An 18,287-nucleotide genomic window follows, 5' to 3' on the forward strand; every position below is an offset into this window, starting at 1 on the left:
AACTGGTATCAAACATTAACTAAAAGTTTTTTATTAAAACAGGCTTCATTTAGTTATATTTAGGTCCCTACCAAAGTCGTGCTCCATTTTGGTCAATTTCACAGTCATGGGATTTTAAAAAATCCTAAATTTCATGATTTCAGCTGTTTAAAGCTGAAATTTCAATGTTGGAATTCTGCAGGGGGAGGGGTGTTGTCACAAGATTGTGTGGGAGGGTAGAAGTACTGCAACCCTCCTTCTGTGCTGCTGCTGCCTTCAGAGCTGAGCAGCTGGAGAGCAGCAGCTGCTGGCTGGGACTCTAGTTCTGAAGGCAGCAGCACCACCAGCAGCAGCAGTAAGGATGGCATGATATGGTATTGCCACCCTTACTTCTGCACTGCTGCTGGCAGGGTGCTGTCTTCAGAGCTTGGCACCCAACCAACAGCCACTGCTTTCCAGCTGCCCAGCTCTGAAGTCAGTGTAGAAGTAAGGACCATTTACCCCTCCCCCCCCAATAACCTTGTGACCCCATGCAACTCCCTTTTGTGTCAGGACCTCCCAATTTGAGAAATGCTGGTCTCCCCTGTGAAATCTGTATAGTATCGGATAAAAGCACGTAAGACCAGGTTTCACGGTGGGAGATCAGTTTTCCCAGTCCATGATGCGTTTTTCATGGCTGTGAATTTGGTAGAGCCCTAGTTATATTCTCCTATTAACTATAGTGGAGGAGGAGTTCAAACCTCTAAATCCTGAGTCTTCATAGGGGATATCTAAATGAATGTTGCTTAAGTAAACTTGGGAATAATATCAGATTGCTAGTATCTTCAGCCTCTGAAAGCTTAATGGTCTTCAACTCCTGAGTTAGTGTACAATGCATAATTTCAGTCAATTCACCCTGACAGACACTGGATGGGGTTAAAACCAACAAGTGTAAACTTGCTACTGCAACTTTAGATTACAATTATAATGAACTAAACTGTAAAACCCTGTATTTTTAAATGCCACCACTGTTGGAGTATCTTATTTGAATTTTACAAAACGGCAAGAAGGCAAAACAGTTGATAATGAAGGTCCTGATAGTGGACACATTTCAGTAGGAATGTAACTTGTATCAACAGTCCTACTGACTTAAAAGAGAATAATCATGTGCGCAGCAGTGGTGGCTAAAACTGTTTTTGTTTAAAACTTTTCCTAGAGGCAAATCTGTCAGTTAAAAAAACTTGTTTCAGTGGTGGTAATGAAAAGATATTTAGACTTTCAATACCTAGGCCATAATTTTCAAAAATAGGAGCCTAACTTTTAGGATCAGATGGGATTTTCAGTCACCTGAGTGATTTAGGAGCACAAGTCCCATTGCCTTCAAACAGCAAATGTTGTATAGCTAGTCAGTGTTTTTTTTTTTTTTTTTTTTTCTGGAAATTCAATACTTTAGAAGGTGGCTTTGCATGGTGTTGGAGTTTGTAGTGGTCTCCCAATAAGCATGTTGAGGCCCTGGAATTATCTTCAGGCATAGATGAGTATTAAGTGTGAAACTTCTTAGTAGAAAATATTTTTAAAATCTGAAACACTAATTAGGAAACTAAAATGTTTTGTACTTCCCATTTTATAGTCTTTGACTGACTTTTATCCACCTTAGTTTGTCATAGTCTCTCATGCTTATGGAAGCACCCACAGTTAGCTGGTTTTGTGAGTGAAGAAACTGCTCATCTTAACCTCTAAAAGAAAGGTATTAAGTTTATAGAGGCTACTGCAATGACTTCAGTGCACTAGCCTAAGTAGCAGTGTTAAAGTATTGCCCTTTCTCTTGGTGCCAGCCATTTGTAGGCAATGGACTATTGAACAGGTATCTGTGGGACTTCTAATCTAGAGCAGTAGATTGTGTATTTTGGTTCAGAACAAGAACTTGAACTAAAGATACTTGGGAGAGCACCACAAATAACCCTGCATCTTTCATTTCCCCTATATTTGGCTTTTGGTAACTGAGTTTGTTATCCTAATTCCAAGTACACTTCTTCCAAATCTTAGTAGCTGAGATGGGTTGGTGCTACTGCTCCCTTAAAGAAGTCTGTATTTAACATGGGAGTATCTCAAACACTAATTTATCTTACTGTGTTGACAATGCAAAAGGAGAGGCTGTCAGTAATCACTACTGAAACTAATTGCTAAAAACTCCAGCCTGAAATTCCTTGCTGGAGAACAGAATACTTGACCATTTTAATTAAGAGTTCTGATTGCTTTTTTTTTTTTTTTTTTTCAGTAGTCAAACACTTGCTCAACTGAGTTGTGGGTGAGCTTTGCAGTTTCAGTGAAGGGATTGCCTCTGTCTTAACAGAAACTTTATGGAATTATGTTTTAGGTATTTAAGCAGCCAGTACTGGCAAAGAATGGCAAGTAATTCAAAATTTGACTTGGTTACTGTCTTGGATCAAGTGACTTAAGAACTTTGTGTACTTCAGCCATTTGGCTAGAACACACTACTTGCCCTGCCTTTAACCTTGATTCTTCATTGTGACTCCCTGCTTCCTCCCAACCTTGTCTGTACTAGGGAAAACTACAGAGCTCCTAGCTCTTCTAGCATGGGTAGGATCTATACCGGGGTGGGCAAACTACAGCCCATGGGCCAGATCTGGCCCACCAGCTGTTTTAAGCCAGCCCTCGAGCTCCCACTGGGGAGCAGGGTTTGGTGCTTGCCCTGCTCAGGGTTGGGGGCTGCTCCATGCAGCTCCCAGAAGCCACAGCATGGCATCTTCCTTCTCCCTTCCCCCTTCCCCCCCCCCCCCCCCCCCCCCCCCCCCCCACCAGCACTCCAGCCAAGGAGTAGGGTTGGGGGCTGCTACACAGGGCTCCTGGAAGCAGCGGCATGGTGCCCCTTCCAGGGCTCCAATGGGAGCTGCAGGGGCAGTGCCTGTGGATGCAGCAGTGTGCAGAGCTGCCTGGCTGTCCCTCTGCATAGAAGCCGGAGATGGGACGTGCCACTGCTTCTGGGAGTAGCTTGAGGTAAGCACCACCCAGAGTCTGCACCCCATAGCCTCTCCCCCTGCCCCAACCCTGATCCCCCTTCCTGCCCTCCAAACCCCTCGCTCCCAGCCTGGAGCACCCTCTGGCACCCCAAACCCCTCATTCCCAGAGCCTGCACCCCTTCCTGTGCCCCAGCCCTGAACCCCCTACCTTCTGAACCCCTTAGTCCCAGCCCAGAGCACCCTCCTGCACCCCCAGCTGGAGCCCTCACTCCATTCTGCACCCAACCCCAATTTTGTAAGCATTCATGGCTTGCCATACAATTTCTATTCCCGGATGTGGCCCTCTGGCCAGAAACTTTGCCCACCCCTGATCTATACTGTGGACAAGGCTCCTGCAGCTGGGCTTGTTCTAAATAGTCTTGCTTTCTGGCAGTTTAATTAAATAGTTAAGAATGTGGCAGCCAGACTCTTTTAAATCTAACTTCAGGCTCCTATTAGTGTTTCTACATGTATGTGGTCTATAGATAGACACAAGACTAAAGAATTATTTGACTACATATAGTCATCTGTTATGTGGATAAGTGTTCTAGGGATTGTTTTGATAATCTGGAGAGTTAATTTGCATACCACCTTGCAGCCTTACCTGCCTGATATATGGGGGCTATCAATGATCAGCATTGCTGCTAACTTATGAAGAACCAGTGGTTTCTGGAGGTCCTTTATTTTGGGACAATGAGTGTCAGTGATAAGTCTTGGGACTTAGTTTATTAATGCAAAATACTAACCCGTTCCTCAGTCAATAAGGGATCACACCTTTCTCTTGTATTTGAGAAATGTAGCAAGTCAGACACTTCTGAGCCAAGTATTACTTTTATTTCCAGTTGGGGTGCATACTTGGGTCCTGTAAAGAAGGTAGTGCACATCTACAGAACTCAGAATTATCAAAGAGCAGCAGGGCATTCCCTGGTAAATAGGGAAAATGGGAGTTGCAAGGAGGGCACTCTAAATAGAGCTGCTCTGGTGCCTTGAGGCAGGCAGGCAGCACCAGCATTACTCACTGCTTTGCTAGCTGCTAGTAGCAGCAGTATGAAACAAGATCAGTCAGTTTCACTGCAGTTGCTCAACCATCTAAGCACTGGAGGCAAATAACTGGGTCCTTCGTGGTGGAAGGGCCCAAAAAAATAACGGTAGAATTCTACCCTCTTAAAACAAAACCCAACAACTTCAGAGCAGGAAGGAGGCTCTGGAAACAGAAGAAACCAAGCTTCCCATACATGGAGGTGAAACATCTTATCCAGAGGTTGATCCAAAACTGGAACCCCAAGTAGAGTCCAGAGACAACCTGCTATCAGAAAGCAAACTCTTCTCTTGCAGTCAGAAAACAGATTAACTAGAAACATGTCAGTGACCCACCATAATTCAGTGTGTTACATTTTTTGTGTGTGCACTTGACTTATACAGGGGGAATAAAGCCTTTGTAGCTGTAATTTACAGTAACTAGGCTTAGTTGTGCTAATTCAAATCTAAGTTGCTTTGTCTTCGTAAATGCAACTTCACTGTGACAAACTGCTGTTGACTGGTCAGTGTGGGGCTACGTCTTACTTTGTGCATTATTAGTGGTGGTGCCTCACTATCTAGAAAGAACTGAAATAAGGGACACTCATATCAAACTGTCAAAACCCTTACATTTGTAAAAAGAAGCTTTTCCAAAATCTTAAAGCCAATAGACTTGTTCCCATTTAAAAAACAAATATTTGGCTCTACAGGTATGCTGTACTGCAGTCTCCAAGCATGGGTAGACGTCATGCTAGCTCAGATCGTGCTAGCATGTTAAAGTAGTAGTGTGGAGGTTGCTTAGACCCAGGCGACTGGGTGAGCTTGAGAGCCCCAGCTATAATGTCCACACGGCTATCTTTAGCACACTAGCTGGAGCTGAGCAAGCAAGAGTCTGTCTACCCAAGCTGGGAGGCTTGCTCCCAGCTGCAAAGGGGGCTTCCCCCAAGAGGGGGGGAAAAAAAAAAAAGGGGTCCACGAACCCCCCCCCCCCCCCCCGATGCTTTAGAACTGACCCTGAAATCTTTTTACTTGCGGTCTTTTTTTCTCCCCACTCCTTGACCAAAAAAAAAGACTACCCCTGCCATAAAGGAACAAGGCTTGTATTCTTAATGTTCATGATGCAAGGTTAATAAAACTACTTGCATTAGAAATCTGGATGTACCTCACATGTAAAACTCCATGGCTGTCTTGAGTTATTAGGTTTGTGACTTCACAAAAGTAAATAGGGGGAATGACTTTTGGGGGAAGTCTCTAAACTTTCTGAATAAAACACTTGTCATACTTCCTATAAACAGATGAAAAGTTTTCTTTGTTAAAAGGTGATCTGCTAAGGGTGGAGGAAAATACTTGGGTGTGTCCCTCTGCTATCTTGACATTAAGGCTTGGGGGGGGGGGGGGAAATCAAGAGATTGTCCTTGGGTTCTTTACCTTTTGGAATACTGATGCTGGAAAACTTGGGAGGTGGTCTCCGGCTGGAATTGAAAGGGCAGGGGGACTGAGTAGGTACAAAAAAATCTGACTAAAATTCCTCCCCCCCCCCCTTTTTTTAACTTGCATATTATCAAACTAGCTCTCTATTTGTAAGTTTTTTGAGGCTAGGTAGATCTCAAATTACTAATTGTAAGATTAAAAATGCCTTTATACACATTGCATGGTATTAAGGACAGCTAGAAGTACACTATACTCTAGACTACAGCAATTGCTTACCTGGAATATAAACAGGGATGTTGCACAAGGATGGGCTAACTTGGAGCTTTCAAGGTGTGGTACATCCTAGGAAACCATCTCTCCTGTAGTGACAAAGTAAAACTGACTGGTCCTTTCATTGCTCAGACTGAGAAATATTCATCAGGGAAAGAAATGAAACTAAAGACTGACTAACATTAGGGTAGTGACAAACTTTTTTCAAAAAAGCCTTTGAATCAATGTCCTGTAATTCCTGGTGGAACATACTACTTTGGTGGACAACCAACAGAGAAGTCAAGTACAGAACATCACAGTTGAAAAACTAGAATTTGTGAATATTCAGCATTTGGAATACACTAAGATTATTGGGAAGTCTTACTAAAGAGCTTGCCTGTATGCTAGTTTAACATGACACTAGCTATTAGTAGGAAATGTCTCAAGTTTGTAGTGAGTGATAAAACTTTCTCATACTGCTGAGCTTCATTTGCCAGGAAACAGTGAAATGACAGTAGCTGTCTGTACTCCGTGACACTAGGTTTGAAGTAGCTGGTGGGAGCATCTGCTGTCCAAACAGGATCCATAACAGTCCTGTCTCTCTTGATGTAGAATGGCAACTTGTAGGATTGATTCATTGGTCACTAAAATTCCTGAGGAAAATAGGGGAAGAAGTAACCAGGAATAACTTTTACCTGTGGAAGCATTCAAAACGAGATTGACTTGTTCAGCTTCAGTTGTGGTGATCCTCTACACTCAGCATAAGAGTGCATGCCACTTCTCTCTAAATTTTACATACCAATTTGGGTTGCTATAAAATATTTTTAGAATTGGATGTACAGTAACTCCTTGCTTAATGTTGTAGTTATAGTCCTGAAAAATGTGACTTTAAGCAAAACTATGTTAAGCAAATCCAATTTCCCCATAAGAATTAATGTAAATAGAGGGGGGTTAAGTTCCAGGGAATTTTTTTCACCAGACAAAACTATATTTAGATATAAACAGTATACATTTTAAACAATTTAATACTGTTCACAGCTATGATGATTGTGAAGCTTGGTTGAGGTGGTGAAGTTACAGGGTGGAAGAGGGAGGGATATTTCCCAGGGAATAGCTTGCTGCTATGATGAACTAGCACTCTGCTGAGCCCTCAAGGGTTAACACGTTGTTGTTAATGTAGCCTCTCATCAAGGCAGCAGGAACAGGAGGGAGAGGAGACAGCATAGCAGACAGACCCACACCTTGTGTATGGGGAGAGAGAAATGCATGCTGCCCCTTTAAGTAAGCTGACCCACTCTTAAATGGATCAGGAAGTTGACAGTAGCTGCTGCCTGAAGCTCTCTGTCCGTGTCCTCTCCCTGCTCTATATGGAGAAGGGGTAAGCAGGGGGGAGGGGGACACCCTGACATTAGCCCCCCCTGCCCAGCAAGCAGGAGTCTCTGGGAGCAGCACATGGCAGTGGGGGGGAGGGACAGCTGAACTGCCAATTCATAGCCTGCTGGGCAGCTGCAGCACAGGGAACTTAGGGAAGTGGAGAGCTGATGGGGAGGGGGGGGGGCTGCCTGTCCACCCTGGTTCCAAGCCTCCACCAGCTAGCTGCAACAGGCTGCTCTTCCTGCAAGCAGTGGACAAAGCAGGTGGCTGCCAAATGAGTTAGAAGGGAGCATTGCACAACTTTAAGCAAGCATGTTCCCTAATTGATCAGAAATGCAACAACATTAACTGGGATGACTTTAAATGAGTTACTGTATAAAGAATGCACAGTACCTAGTTCAACCAACTGTCACAAGACCATTTGTTGGACCCATGTGGCTGAAACTTGGAAGCAAAGACTATTTAACAGCAATGTGTTGGTGTGTAGAGCTGTATTAAGGATTCTTAAGAGTGGAGGGAACTTCCATAGTTGAAATGGCTGTCTTGTAGAGCAGTCAAAATAGAGCAAAAACATCATGCAATTTAGTAGTTTGCAATGACTTGAAGTTTTTTCTAAAACCGTGCACTAACTAAAACAGAAAAGACTAAATCACTGCCTAGACTGTAGGATGGATATAGCTAAAACACAAGCATTTAAACTGTTCAAACTGCAGGTCTGATCTTCCTTACCTTTATGCTCAAACTGTTGGTACCCTTGCTAGTTCAACTTACTCTAAATGCAGTAACCCTCAGTGTCCTGTTGAGACTGACAAAGGCCTAGATTTTTAGTTATTTAGGCATTGCTGCTATTGCAGTGTGTAACTGATTTAGGTGCTTAAGCCCTCTTCCTAGGGATTTAGGTCTCAAATCAGTTGGGTGTTGCAGTGCTGAGGGTAGCAGTGCCTAAATACCTTGTTTAAAAATCTGTGTTAAACTACCTGGTTTCACTTTTGACAAAACAATTAAAAGGGGGTATGGTACAAAAAGGACTTCAAAATTCTAGATACAAAAATGAATGGTGGTGTGTAGAATTTATTTCAGTTAGCTCACTAATGATCAACACTTTCTGTTTTAATTCAGCTGCTGTTGTCTCTGCTTATATATTTTTTTTTAAAAAGCAAACTGTTTTTACAGTAGTGCCTGGGGCAAACAATGAAGCCTCATTTTTGTGCTAGACACTACAAACTGCCACAGAGCTGGTCATCTAAATGGACAAGACAAAGGGTAGGGGGAAAGATGCCATGTCTATGCATTTCAGATTTGCAATGGTAAAGGTTAATCCATCCTGATTCTTGGAAGATGGGCTTCTAGTTCAAAACTTTCTTGCTGATTGCCTCTGAGCAGTAGCATGTTGCCAAACTTTTAAGGCCTTATCTATACTAAAAAGCAAAACCATGTTTCTGTAACTAGTTCATGATACTGATTTGGCCATTTAATAAGGGCTGTTCATGCAGCAGTACCCTAACAGCACAATGTAGTAAAATCAAGGGATTTTCCACAGGGTTAACTCAACTGGGCTGTGCCCTTAGGAGGCCTCTTCCTCCTACCAAATGCTAAGCAGTATGCATTCTGGGAAAAGATGGACAATAGCATCTCTGTGCTTCTGCAGGGGAAAGTGCCTGGAGGTTAATCAATGCCAAAGCAATACATGAGGTGGTGAACTCTTGTGTCCTATTCCATAGCTTGAATTAAGAACTCATTTGCAGAACCCAGGGTGGTAACCAGGCTGTCAGCAGAGGATTGTTCATTTGGGTAGCCTAGGCTGCCAACGCTGTCTTTCTATAACAGGTTCAGCACTTCATGCTAACTGCTGGTAGTTAGTAGCTACAGCAATGATTCATGGACATTTAACAGAAGGGGGGGGGGGCAAAGAGGGCTTTTTGCTGCCTGACCTGTTGCCTCTAACTGTAGTTTAAACTAATGAAGGGTGGACAGTTCTAGCCTAGGCAAATTATCTGATCTTTGCAGAAGAAACTCCATTCTGTACCAGTTTCAAGTATGTGATAGGTATTCTTTCACCTATTAAATTAGTTTATCTCCTGATACAAAGATGTTTTAGGAGGAAGAAGTTGGGACAGATCTGCAACAAAGTAACTTAAAGATCTTGGGTAGAACACCTTGCTGCTGGCACATCTAGAAAACTAGTCCTAACTGCAGCAAATGAGAGCTAGTTAAACTTTAGAAGTGATCAGCAAAATACATACCAATGTACTAACTTACTTAATTATACTATACATTATGTAGGCTTATGCAATATAAAATTCTAACATGTGTAAGCATGCACTCTACATTGCAGCCACCTGTCTTGCCTTTGCTTTCCTGAACCTTTCTCAACTCCTTAGTTAAATGAAATTGTAAGGACGCATTGCCTGGTAGTCAAAGACTGAGGTAATAAGTTGCCTCAATAAAACAAGCCCAACATGCTGCAGCTGCTGACCACTAGTGTTCTTACTTGGTTAAGTACATCTGCCAGCAGTTTTTAAAATCTTCAACATAGATCAGAGGTCCAAGTCAAACCATCTACAAGTAAACAATCAGGAAATATGTTCCACATATTTTGTTAGGCTTGTCAATTTTCCAGATACTACTTTAACATATAGCGTCTCATATTTCTGAAGCTTCAACACTAAACTTTTTTAGATGGAAAATGAGACTGTTGCTGGGCTAGTCATTCTGGCTTAACTTGTATTTTAGTTTCTATTCTTGTTTTTTGGAAATAACAGTCTGAACACATACCAAAATGCCATGCAACATCAGAACAGTGGATTTCCTGCAACATAGAAGCTTTACTTTGGCTGGGGGAATCTGGCAGAAGGCAGAGGCTGTGAAGTTCCCTTCTTGTGGGAGCTTTCTTGCATGCACTTGAAGGAACTTCAGCTTTATTCAGTCTTTGTAAAATACTTGAGCAATAGTTGTCCAGGGAAGTTTAAAAATACTATTTTCACACCAAATGTAAAACAGGTTTCATGTGTAGCAGTTGATCAGAGGAAAGCAAAATGTATGGCTTAGTGCTCAGGTTTATTTATGCCATTGGCGATACCTACATAACACTGTGCTTAGCAGTAACAAATATTTTAAAGCAAAATGCTTTCAAGAGTGTGTATTAAAATTAAGTTCTAAATATGGTCAACTTGCATCACAGTTAATAGGGTTGAATTCCAGGAGCCAGTGATGTTTTTGAATAAATTAGGAGTAGGGTAGACCAGTGGTTCTCACCTAGGGATCCAGGGCCCCCTGTGGGGCCACAAGCAGGTTGCTGGCACTGCTTGGCAGGCCCCCTGAATTAGACTCACTGGGGCCCGGGTCAGAAAGCTGAAGCCCCACCCCATGGGGCTGAAGCCCAAGGCCTTGAGCCCCACCATCGGGGGCTGAAGCCAAAGCCTGAGCAGCTTAGATTCCCGGGGGCCCCCTGTGGCCCCAGGCAATTGCCCTGCTTGTTCCCCACTAACACAGGGGGTATATGTGCAGAAAACCAGTTGTTGTGCTGCAGATGGGCCGTAGAGGTTTTATAGCCTCCTGGTGGGAGGGCCTCAAAGAAAAAGGTTGAGAACCCCTGATGTAGACTACCATTTATGGTTCCTGTGAATTGCATTACTCTTTTCAAAAGTTGATGCTATGTTCAGTGTAATCACTTCTTGGTGACATCTGCTTCTGAAGTAAGGATAGGATTACTTCGAAGAGCTAATCTAAGTGGTTTTTTTTACTAGTATAAAAGGAGATCATAAGGTAAAGTTTCTTCAACTTGTATACTGTAAAAGATATGTTTTAGCCAAAACTGGCTTAGTGGATTTTTAAATTTTAAAACTGTATTTAAGATGAAGAATAGGTCTGGCTATGCTTTAATCTTTCACTATTACAGTGGTGCAAATTGAAGAGTGAAATATTCTCCTCTAATATCAAGGAGAAATGACAGCCCTATCTCTTGTGGCAAACTGAAGTGTTCTTAGTAGCTTTACCCATATGAATGAGCTTGGAAAAAACAGTTCAGTGATTGACTGACTGACTGCCAAATAAGTTTGTCTACACATCCGGAATAGATGGCTGCCTGTCAAGTGGGGAAGCTAATCTAACTTAAACTGGGGGAATGGGGATTATGGAGCATTGCAAGCAGATATTGGGTGGATAAATCTTACTGTGCCAAACTCAACTAGTGAGGACTTTAGCTGCATGTCTAGATCATCTTCAGTCAACTCTCCATGACATTGGGAATACATGGGCTTAATGTTTCAAGCCTTGTTAAAATTGTGAGGTCTAGATCAAGAATTGTCTTGACTAACTTCAGAAATGAGAATTGAAACATTAATTTGATTCTTCAGCATTTAATTTTCATGCAAGTTTCTTCTGGTTGTCTATTATCAAACTTGTTTTCCTAGCAAACCAAATTGAGGTGGGGAGTGAGCAGTAGGAACAGATTAAATCATAAGTCTGTGTGCTGCTCCATGACACACAGCAGACTCAGACTTAGCTTAAATGCTCAGTTGAGGATTCTGGAGTATGGAAGTCTCTGGGTGGCCTAGGGATGCAGTTAATGGCTTTTCTCCACCTGTGGAATGGTGGTGAAGGATGGCCAGTGGGCCACTAGTAGCCTTGCATAATGATGGCTTACAGTGGATCTATGCATTTTCCAGGTCTACAGCCTTACTAGGGGTTAAGACTTGCATAGTGACTCTAGGATCAGAGCTGGAAAGGTGTCCAAGTACTCTTCTTATTTCTGCCCCCTCCCCAAGCATGATGTTAATGTGGTTCCAGTTTATAGCTAAGGAATAGAGAAATGCAGAAAATGGTTTCAACACTGTCCTCCATGCTTTTCCTCTTGGATTTTTAAGAAAGTAAATGTTTTGAGATTGCTAGCAGAAGCCAGGATGTGTAGTTCCTGATGTTTCCATTCCTAGATGAGCGGGATTGCTAATGAGTAATTGAGTGCATTGTATACAGTCTTGATGCGTCTCCTAACCTGTGGACTGAGATACAGCATTAACATCCTAGGCTGATCCCATAACTTGAACTCCTTTCTCTTACTAGAAACTAACCAAAGCTAGCAAGTTTGTAATTCTTGTGTGTTTTTTTTTTTTTTTGTTTTTGTTTTTTCTGATTAAGGTCTCTGAAGTTCTGCAGGCTACAGTTGTGGGAGCCCAGCAAGGAACATGGCAACCCAAGGTATATCTAACATATCGCACTCAGACTGAACTTTGCTTGGCTCGGACAAATATTTGGGGGGTGTCCTAATCCTTTAGCTTTTTTTCTTCCCATTTAATCACTCTGGGACTGTAACTGTTCCATCTACTGCTAAATATTTTGTACATGGAAAATTGCTCTTTAGGAAGAGCACAAACCTGTAGACATATGCTTTCTCCTCAGTCTAAAGTGCCAACAAGGTCCCTTCCCCCACCAAAAAGGCACAAGACTGGTGAATGAATCCCTACATGTCCTGGATGCACCAACAAGAGTTCTGTTGCCCAGTTCTGTTGGGGTTGCCTGTTTCTGCTTAATGTTCTGCTTGGGTCTCCAGGTAACTGAACTGGCATAAAGTTAAAACCTCATAGTTTGAAGCAACTGTCTCAGCTCTTTCCAAATAAATTCAAAGTTGTTACAATTCATGCTGCATCTTCTTAGGACTAAAATTCACCTAATAAACAAGTGGTCAACATATTCAACACTGATTTCTTGCAGCTGACTTGATGGAGTTGGATATGGCAATGGAGCCAGATAGAAAAGCAGCAGTCAGCCACTGGCAGCAGCAATCCTATCTTGACTCTGGTATCCACTCTGGTGCCACAACAACAGCTCCCTCTCTGAGTGGCAAGGGGAATCCTGAAGAGGATGATGTCGACACCACCCAAGTTTTGTATGAGTGGGAGCAGGGGTTCTCTCAGTCCTTTACCCAGGAACAAGTAGCTGGTAAGGAAAACTTCTTCTATTACATTAACTTGTTTGAATGACTTGCAAACTGACACTCGTCTAGTAAAATCAAGATTGCTTAATTCTACAAATTTAAATACCAAGTTGACTGACTGACTGACTGTCCCTTGTCTTGTTAGACTTCCTACTTTCTATGCTAGTTATCTGTCCAATCTTAAGCAAAGTCCATTAAGTCAAATCTTACCTCTTTTTCAGACATTGATGGACAGTATGCAATGACTAGAGCACAGAGAGTGCGTGCAGCTATGTTCCCTGAAACCCTGGATGAAGGCATGCAGATCCCTTCCACACAGTTCGATGCTGCTCATCCAACTAATGTGCAGCGCCTGGCTGAGCCATCCCAGATGTTAAAACATGCTGTCGTTAACTTGATAAATTATCAAGATGATGCAGAACTTGCAACTCGTGCCATCCCAGAACTGACCAAATTGTTGAATGATGAGGACCAGGTATATGTGTATGCTCTAGCTTAATGTAGTCAATTTGCAAGGTGTCCTTAAAATGACTAGCTAAAACTAAAAGCTTGCTTCATGCTTCATATAGGTGGTGGTGAACAAGGCTGCAGTTATGGTTCATCAGTTGTCCAAAAAGGAAGCCTCCCGCCATGCTATCATGCGCTCTCCTCAAATGGTATCTGCTATTGTGCGTACCATGCAAAATACAAATGATGTGGAAACAGCCCGTTGCACTGCAGGTACACTACACAACCTCTCGCATCACCGTGAAGGATTGTTGGCCATCTTCAAATCGGGAGGCATTCCTGCTCTGGTTAAAATGCTTGGGTATGTGGCATATCATTGCACAACTTACCTGTATTTAATACTGATGGGGTAGGTGCTCACTTCCTTTTGCTTTGGTTTTTTTTAGTTCCCCAGTGGACTCCGTGCTGTTCTATGCTATAACTACTCTGCACAACCTCCTGTTGCATCAGGAAGGTGCCAAAATGGCTGTCCGTCTAGCTGGTGGGCTGCAGAAAATGGTTGCCTTGCTCAACAAGACAAATGTTAAATTCTTGGCCATCACAACAGATTGCCTTCAGATTTTAGCTTACGGCAATCAAGAAAGCAAGGTAAATAAATGCATCCAACTTTTTCATGAGCAGATTCACTATTGGCGGTCAGTCTACGGGCTGTCAAACATATGACACTAATGTCATTATGGAGGATACTTCTCCCTTCACATGTAGGAACCAACCACATCTAGAGGTGAAAAGATTGCTTCAGCAAGGGTGACCAATACTTTGAGGCCATTGAACGGCCCCTAGCCATCCAGGTTATTGCCCATGCATGTGGAGACTGAATGAATGACAAGGGAAAGAAGGGGTCATAACTTTCATCTTAAGCTCTAAATACAACTTCCTTTGCAGTTGATTATTCTGGCTAGTGGTGGACCCCAGGCTCTAGTAAACATAATGAGGACCTACACATATGAGAAACTACTGTGGACCACAAGTAGAGTGCTGAAGGTGCTCTCAGTATGCTCTAGTAACAAACCTGCTATTGTTGAAGCTGGTAAGTGTCAAGATTAGCTGTACCCATGCTAATGGCTGCATGTGTGTATTGTACTCTAGTACCAATACATGCCACCCCACAAGGATATGAATTGATGTTATGGAAAGAATTACACAAACTAAATGTGTAAATACATCTCCTTAGAAATTAGTGGCTTAGACTAGAGATGTAGCTCTTGTAAGAGCCACCAACATAGTTGAATACTAATAAACCACTGTGTAGCTTTGATTTCCCTGGTCACAAGACTGTCATACAATAGATGACTGAGCAGTCGTCATCATGTACTATATGCTAAGAGTTCGTTTGTCTGCCAAAATTAAAGTGGCTGAAGACTCATGGTTAAGTGTTTGGACACTGCTTAGGGAGACTTAAGACTTGTGGCAAACTCTTCCATTGCAGTATAGGAGTCTTTATTATGATGACACTGGAGGTAGAAGTGTCTTGCAAAGTCTGAGTGCCTTCCATTACCTCTTAAATTCAGGTGGATTTGAAGGTGCTCTCCATTTCAGCCCTCTGCAAGATCAGGATCTATAGAACTACTGCCTCTGAAAGGCTGTAGGCTTAACACTGAAGTGTTAACTTGCATCTTGTTCTAGGTGGGATGCAGGCTTTGGGACTCCACCTTACAGATCCAAGCCAACGTCTAGTTCAGAATTGTCTTTGGACTCTCAGAAATCTTTCAGATGCTGCAACTAAGCAGGTAAGTGGTTTTGCTAGGGATCAAGAACACAAGCAACACCTTTTTTGTGTGTTGATTTACAACACTTTCTTTCCCTCTCTACAGGAGGGCATGGAAGGTCTTCTAGGAACCCTTGTTCAGCTTCTAGGGTCAGATGATATCAATGTTGTAACCTGTGCAGCTGGCATCCTTTCTAACCTTACCTGCAACAACTATAAGAACAAGATGATGGTATGCCAAGTTGGTGGTATTGAGGCTCTTGTGCGCACTGTTCTTCGGGCTGGTGACAGGGAAGACATCACAGAACCTGCTATCTGTGCACTTCGTCACCTCACTAGCAGACATCAGGAAGCTGAGATGGCACAAAATGCAGTACGTCTTCACTATGGACTTCCAGTAGTGGTTAAACTGTTACACCCACCATCTCACTGGCCCCTGATCAAGGTAAACTTCTAAATTTAAGATGGCACTTGTTGCATCTGTGGAAACATGTTTAGTGTCAAATACACCACATTTTACTAGTATACTGTTCATTTCACTAGAGTTTTGAGATTGCTTTGAATATTGTCTTCAAGGTAAGTTACAGGAGAACATCTAGGTAACCCATGTCTAGGATGGGTGGGAAGACTAACCTTAGGGAATGTCTACACAGTTGAGGTCTCTGCTCCAGCTGGGAGAGAGCTCTCCCAGCGCTGTAATAAAACCACCTCTGCGAGGGGGATAACTGCCAGGGCTGGGAGCACAGCTCCCAGTGCTGGAGCACTATCTACACTGCCACTTTACAGTGCTGAAGCTTGCATTGCTTGGGTGTTTCTTTAACACCCCCTGAGCAAAGAAAGTTTCAGTGCTGTAAGTGGCAGTGTAGACAAGGCCTTTAACAGCTTGAAGCTAGCTCTTTCAGGGATTTGCTTGCTACAACATCAGAATTAAGACTAACTGCAGTAAATTCTTAATTTTTTTTTTTCCTTCCCAATTGCAGGCTACTGTTGGTCTGATCCGCAATCTTGCTCTCTGTCCAGCCAATCATGCACCCCTGCGTGAACAAGGCGCCATTCCAAGGCTAGTTCAGTTGCTGGTTAGAGCACATCAGGATACCCAGCGTCGCACATCTATGGGTGGAACACAACAGCAGTTTGTGGTATGTTATTAAGAGGTAGTTGTGAAACAAGACACTGCGGGATGTTTCCCTCTTAGAAGTCAAGGCATGCTGCTTAAATGTCTAAGCATAGCAGAAAATGGGGTTTTCTACAATCTTAAAATGACTTGCTGTAAACAGTAAGATTCATTCACTATTATGTTACAAGCACCTTCTTTCTGCAGTCCAATTAGCATTTTGACAAATCTGGATAAGTGTCATGTACATGCTCACACCCCCTCTCCAGACAGTCTCCCCTAAAGCGGAGCTCTCCAATATTGGATCCATGGGGAGTCTGGGAGAGCCAGTTTAATTCATTTACTGAACAAGAGACTTTGTCTACTAATAACCTTACACTATGTGCCTGTTCCCTAATCGCGGGAAGAGTAGAGATTCTTTTCCAACAAACCAGAGGTAGGGACACCACCTGCTACTCAACAATCTTGTCTTACCAGAACTACGCACGCACATGTGCACCAAAGTGAATCTGAAACTTTGAGTAACTCAGTGACTGGTATATGAACTGGAGTACACACTAAACACTTCTAGTGGTCAGAGAAACTTCAAGTTACAGAGGCTCTGTATATTCCTATCCTCTTCCCCCTATCTACCAAGATAGGGGAATTTAATGCACATGTGAATGCACAAACTCAATATCCTAACAGTTTAAAATGTCCCTCTTAAAAGTGTAGTAATATGCCTTTGTATATTTCCCTATACAGGAGGGTGTGCGTATGGAGGAGATAGTTGAAGGCTGTACTGGAGCCCTTCATATCCTTGCACGAGATGTTCACAATCGAATTGTAATCAGGGGTCTAAATACCATTCCACTATTTGTGCAGGTAAGTTGAATCTTTTGAAATGCCTGCATTTGAGAGTTTTCTTCCTGGCATGAAAAAAGCCTTAAGACATTATTTTTAATGTTGGATCTGGCCCATCAGTTCAGCATCAGTTGTCTGGGTGACTAAGGAAATGATCCCAGGACTCCTAACAAGGAACCAGACACCTCGTGAGGCCTTCTATTAGGGTGGCTGTGTTCTGCCAGAATACTCACTTTGTTCTGTTACCTGGCTCACCACCTTGAAGTGAACTTTGGCTCTGGAACTTGCTCCCTCTTGCAGTCTGCTAAAGACAGCTTGGACCTCATCCTTGTCAAGATTTAGCTCAATATTGATATTAAGCTAGCTACTTACCGCTGGGGAAAGGAGACTGGCTTATCAAATTGGTTAGACCCCTTTGTTTAGTAGGACTAATAACTAGTTCCCTCTAGTCTCTAGTTCTGTAGCTGTCCTCAAAATGGCATGACTATCAAAGCCAAAAACTTATGTTGATATACTTGTGTGCTTTATAGTTGCTGTATTCTCCCATTGAGAATATCCAGAGAGTAGCTGCAGGAGTACTTTGTGAACTGGCTCAAGATAAGGAGGCAGCTGAAGCCATTGAAGCCGAGGGAGCAACTGCTCCTCTAACGGAACTGCTTCACTCTAGAAATGAAGGTGTTGGTAAGTGAAGAAAAATAAGAAAGCTTAATCATTGCAATGACAAGGGCTCAACTAAAATCTATTGTTTCCTTTCAATAGCAACATATGCAGCTGCAGTGCTGTTCAGAATGTCTGAGGACAAACCACAAGATTACAAGAAACGGCTTTCAGTTGAGTTGACAAGCTCTCTCTTCAGAACTGAACCAATGGCTTGGAATGAGGTGAGTTCATGTCATTTTGTTCCTATTCCTATAAAAACCCTCACTTCCATGTGACCTTCCTGGTGCCATCAGATTTTTCTCCCTTTCACTACTGGAGAGCCTTCTAGACTGTTCAGGACCAGGCTGCATTTCCCCTGTCTGAGGACAGCACATCCAAGAGCAGGTTGTTTTTTTCCAAAGAGGAAAGGCTTAAGTGTGTATACTGTGGTGACTGTGTGTGTGTGTGTGTGTGTGTGTGTGTGTGTGTGTGTGT

The 18,287-nt window shown here is 42.8% G+C and overlaps 1 protein-coding gene across 1 annotated transcript in view; it reads left to right on the plus strand.

The window, feature by feature from the left end:
* The window catches only part of LOC112119298 (catenin beta-1), a 32,307-nt gene that overhangs the window by 8,985 nt on the left and 5,035 nt on the right, over positions 1–18,287 (plus strand). Inside the window, exons 2-13 of the mRNA XM_024217904.3 lie at positions 12,186–12,245; positions 12,759–12,986; positions 13,203–13,456; positions 13,551–13,789; positions 13,875–14,076; positions 14,374–14,518; positions 15,115–15,218; positions 15,303–15,641; positions 16,177–16,335; positions 17,055–17,174; positions 17,684–17,834; positions 17,913–18,034. Coding sequence (XP_024073672.1) covers positions 12,233–12,245; positions 12,759–12,986; positions 13,203–13,456; positions 13,551–13,789; positions 13,875–14,076; positions 14,374–14,518; positions 15,115–15,218; positions 15,303–15,641; positions 16,177–16,335; positions 17,055–17,174; positions 17,684–17,834; positions 17,913–18,034 — 2,076 coding nt within the window. The 5' untranslated portion in view covers positions 12,186–12,232. The remainder of the gene's footprint in view (positions 1–12,185; positions 12,246–12,758; positions 12,987–13,202; positions 13,457–13,550; positions 13,790–13,874; positions 14,077–14,373; positions 14,519–15,114; positions 15,219–15,302; positions 15,642–16,176; positions 16,336–17,054; positions 17,175–17,683; positions 17,835–17,912; positions 18,035–18,287) is intronic.

The sequence above is a fragment of the Terrapene carolina genome, unplaced genomic scaffold (genome assembly GCF_002925995.2).
Source record: "Terrapene carolina triunguis isolate 2854851 unplaced genomic scaffold, T_m_triunguis-2.0 Scaffold34021, whole genome shotgun sequence".
Classification (NCBI taxonomy): Eukaryota; Metazoa; Chordata; order Testudines; family Emydidae; genus Terrapene; species Terrapene triunguis.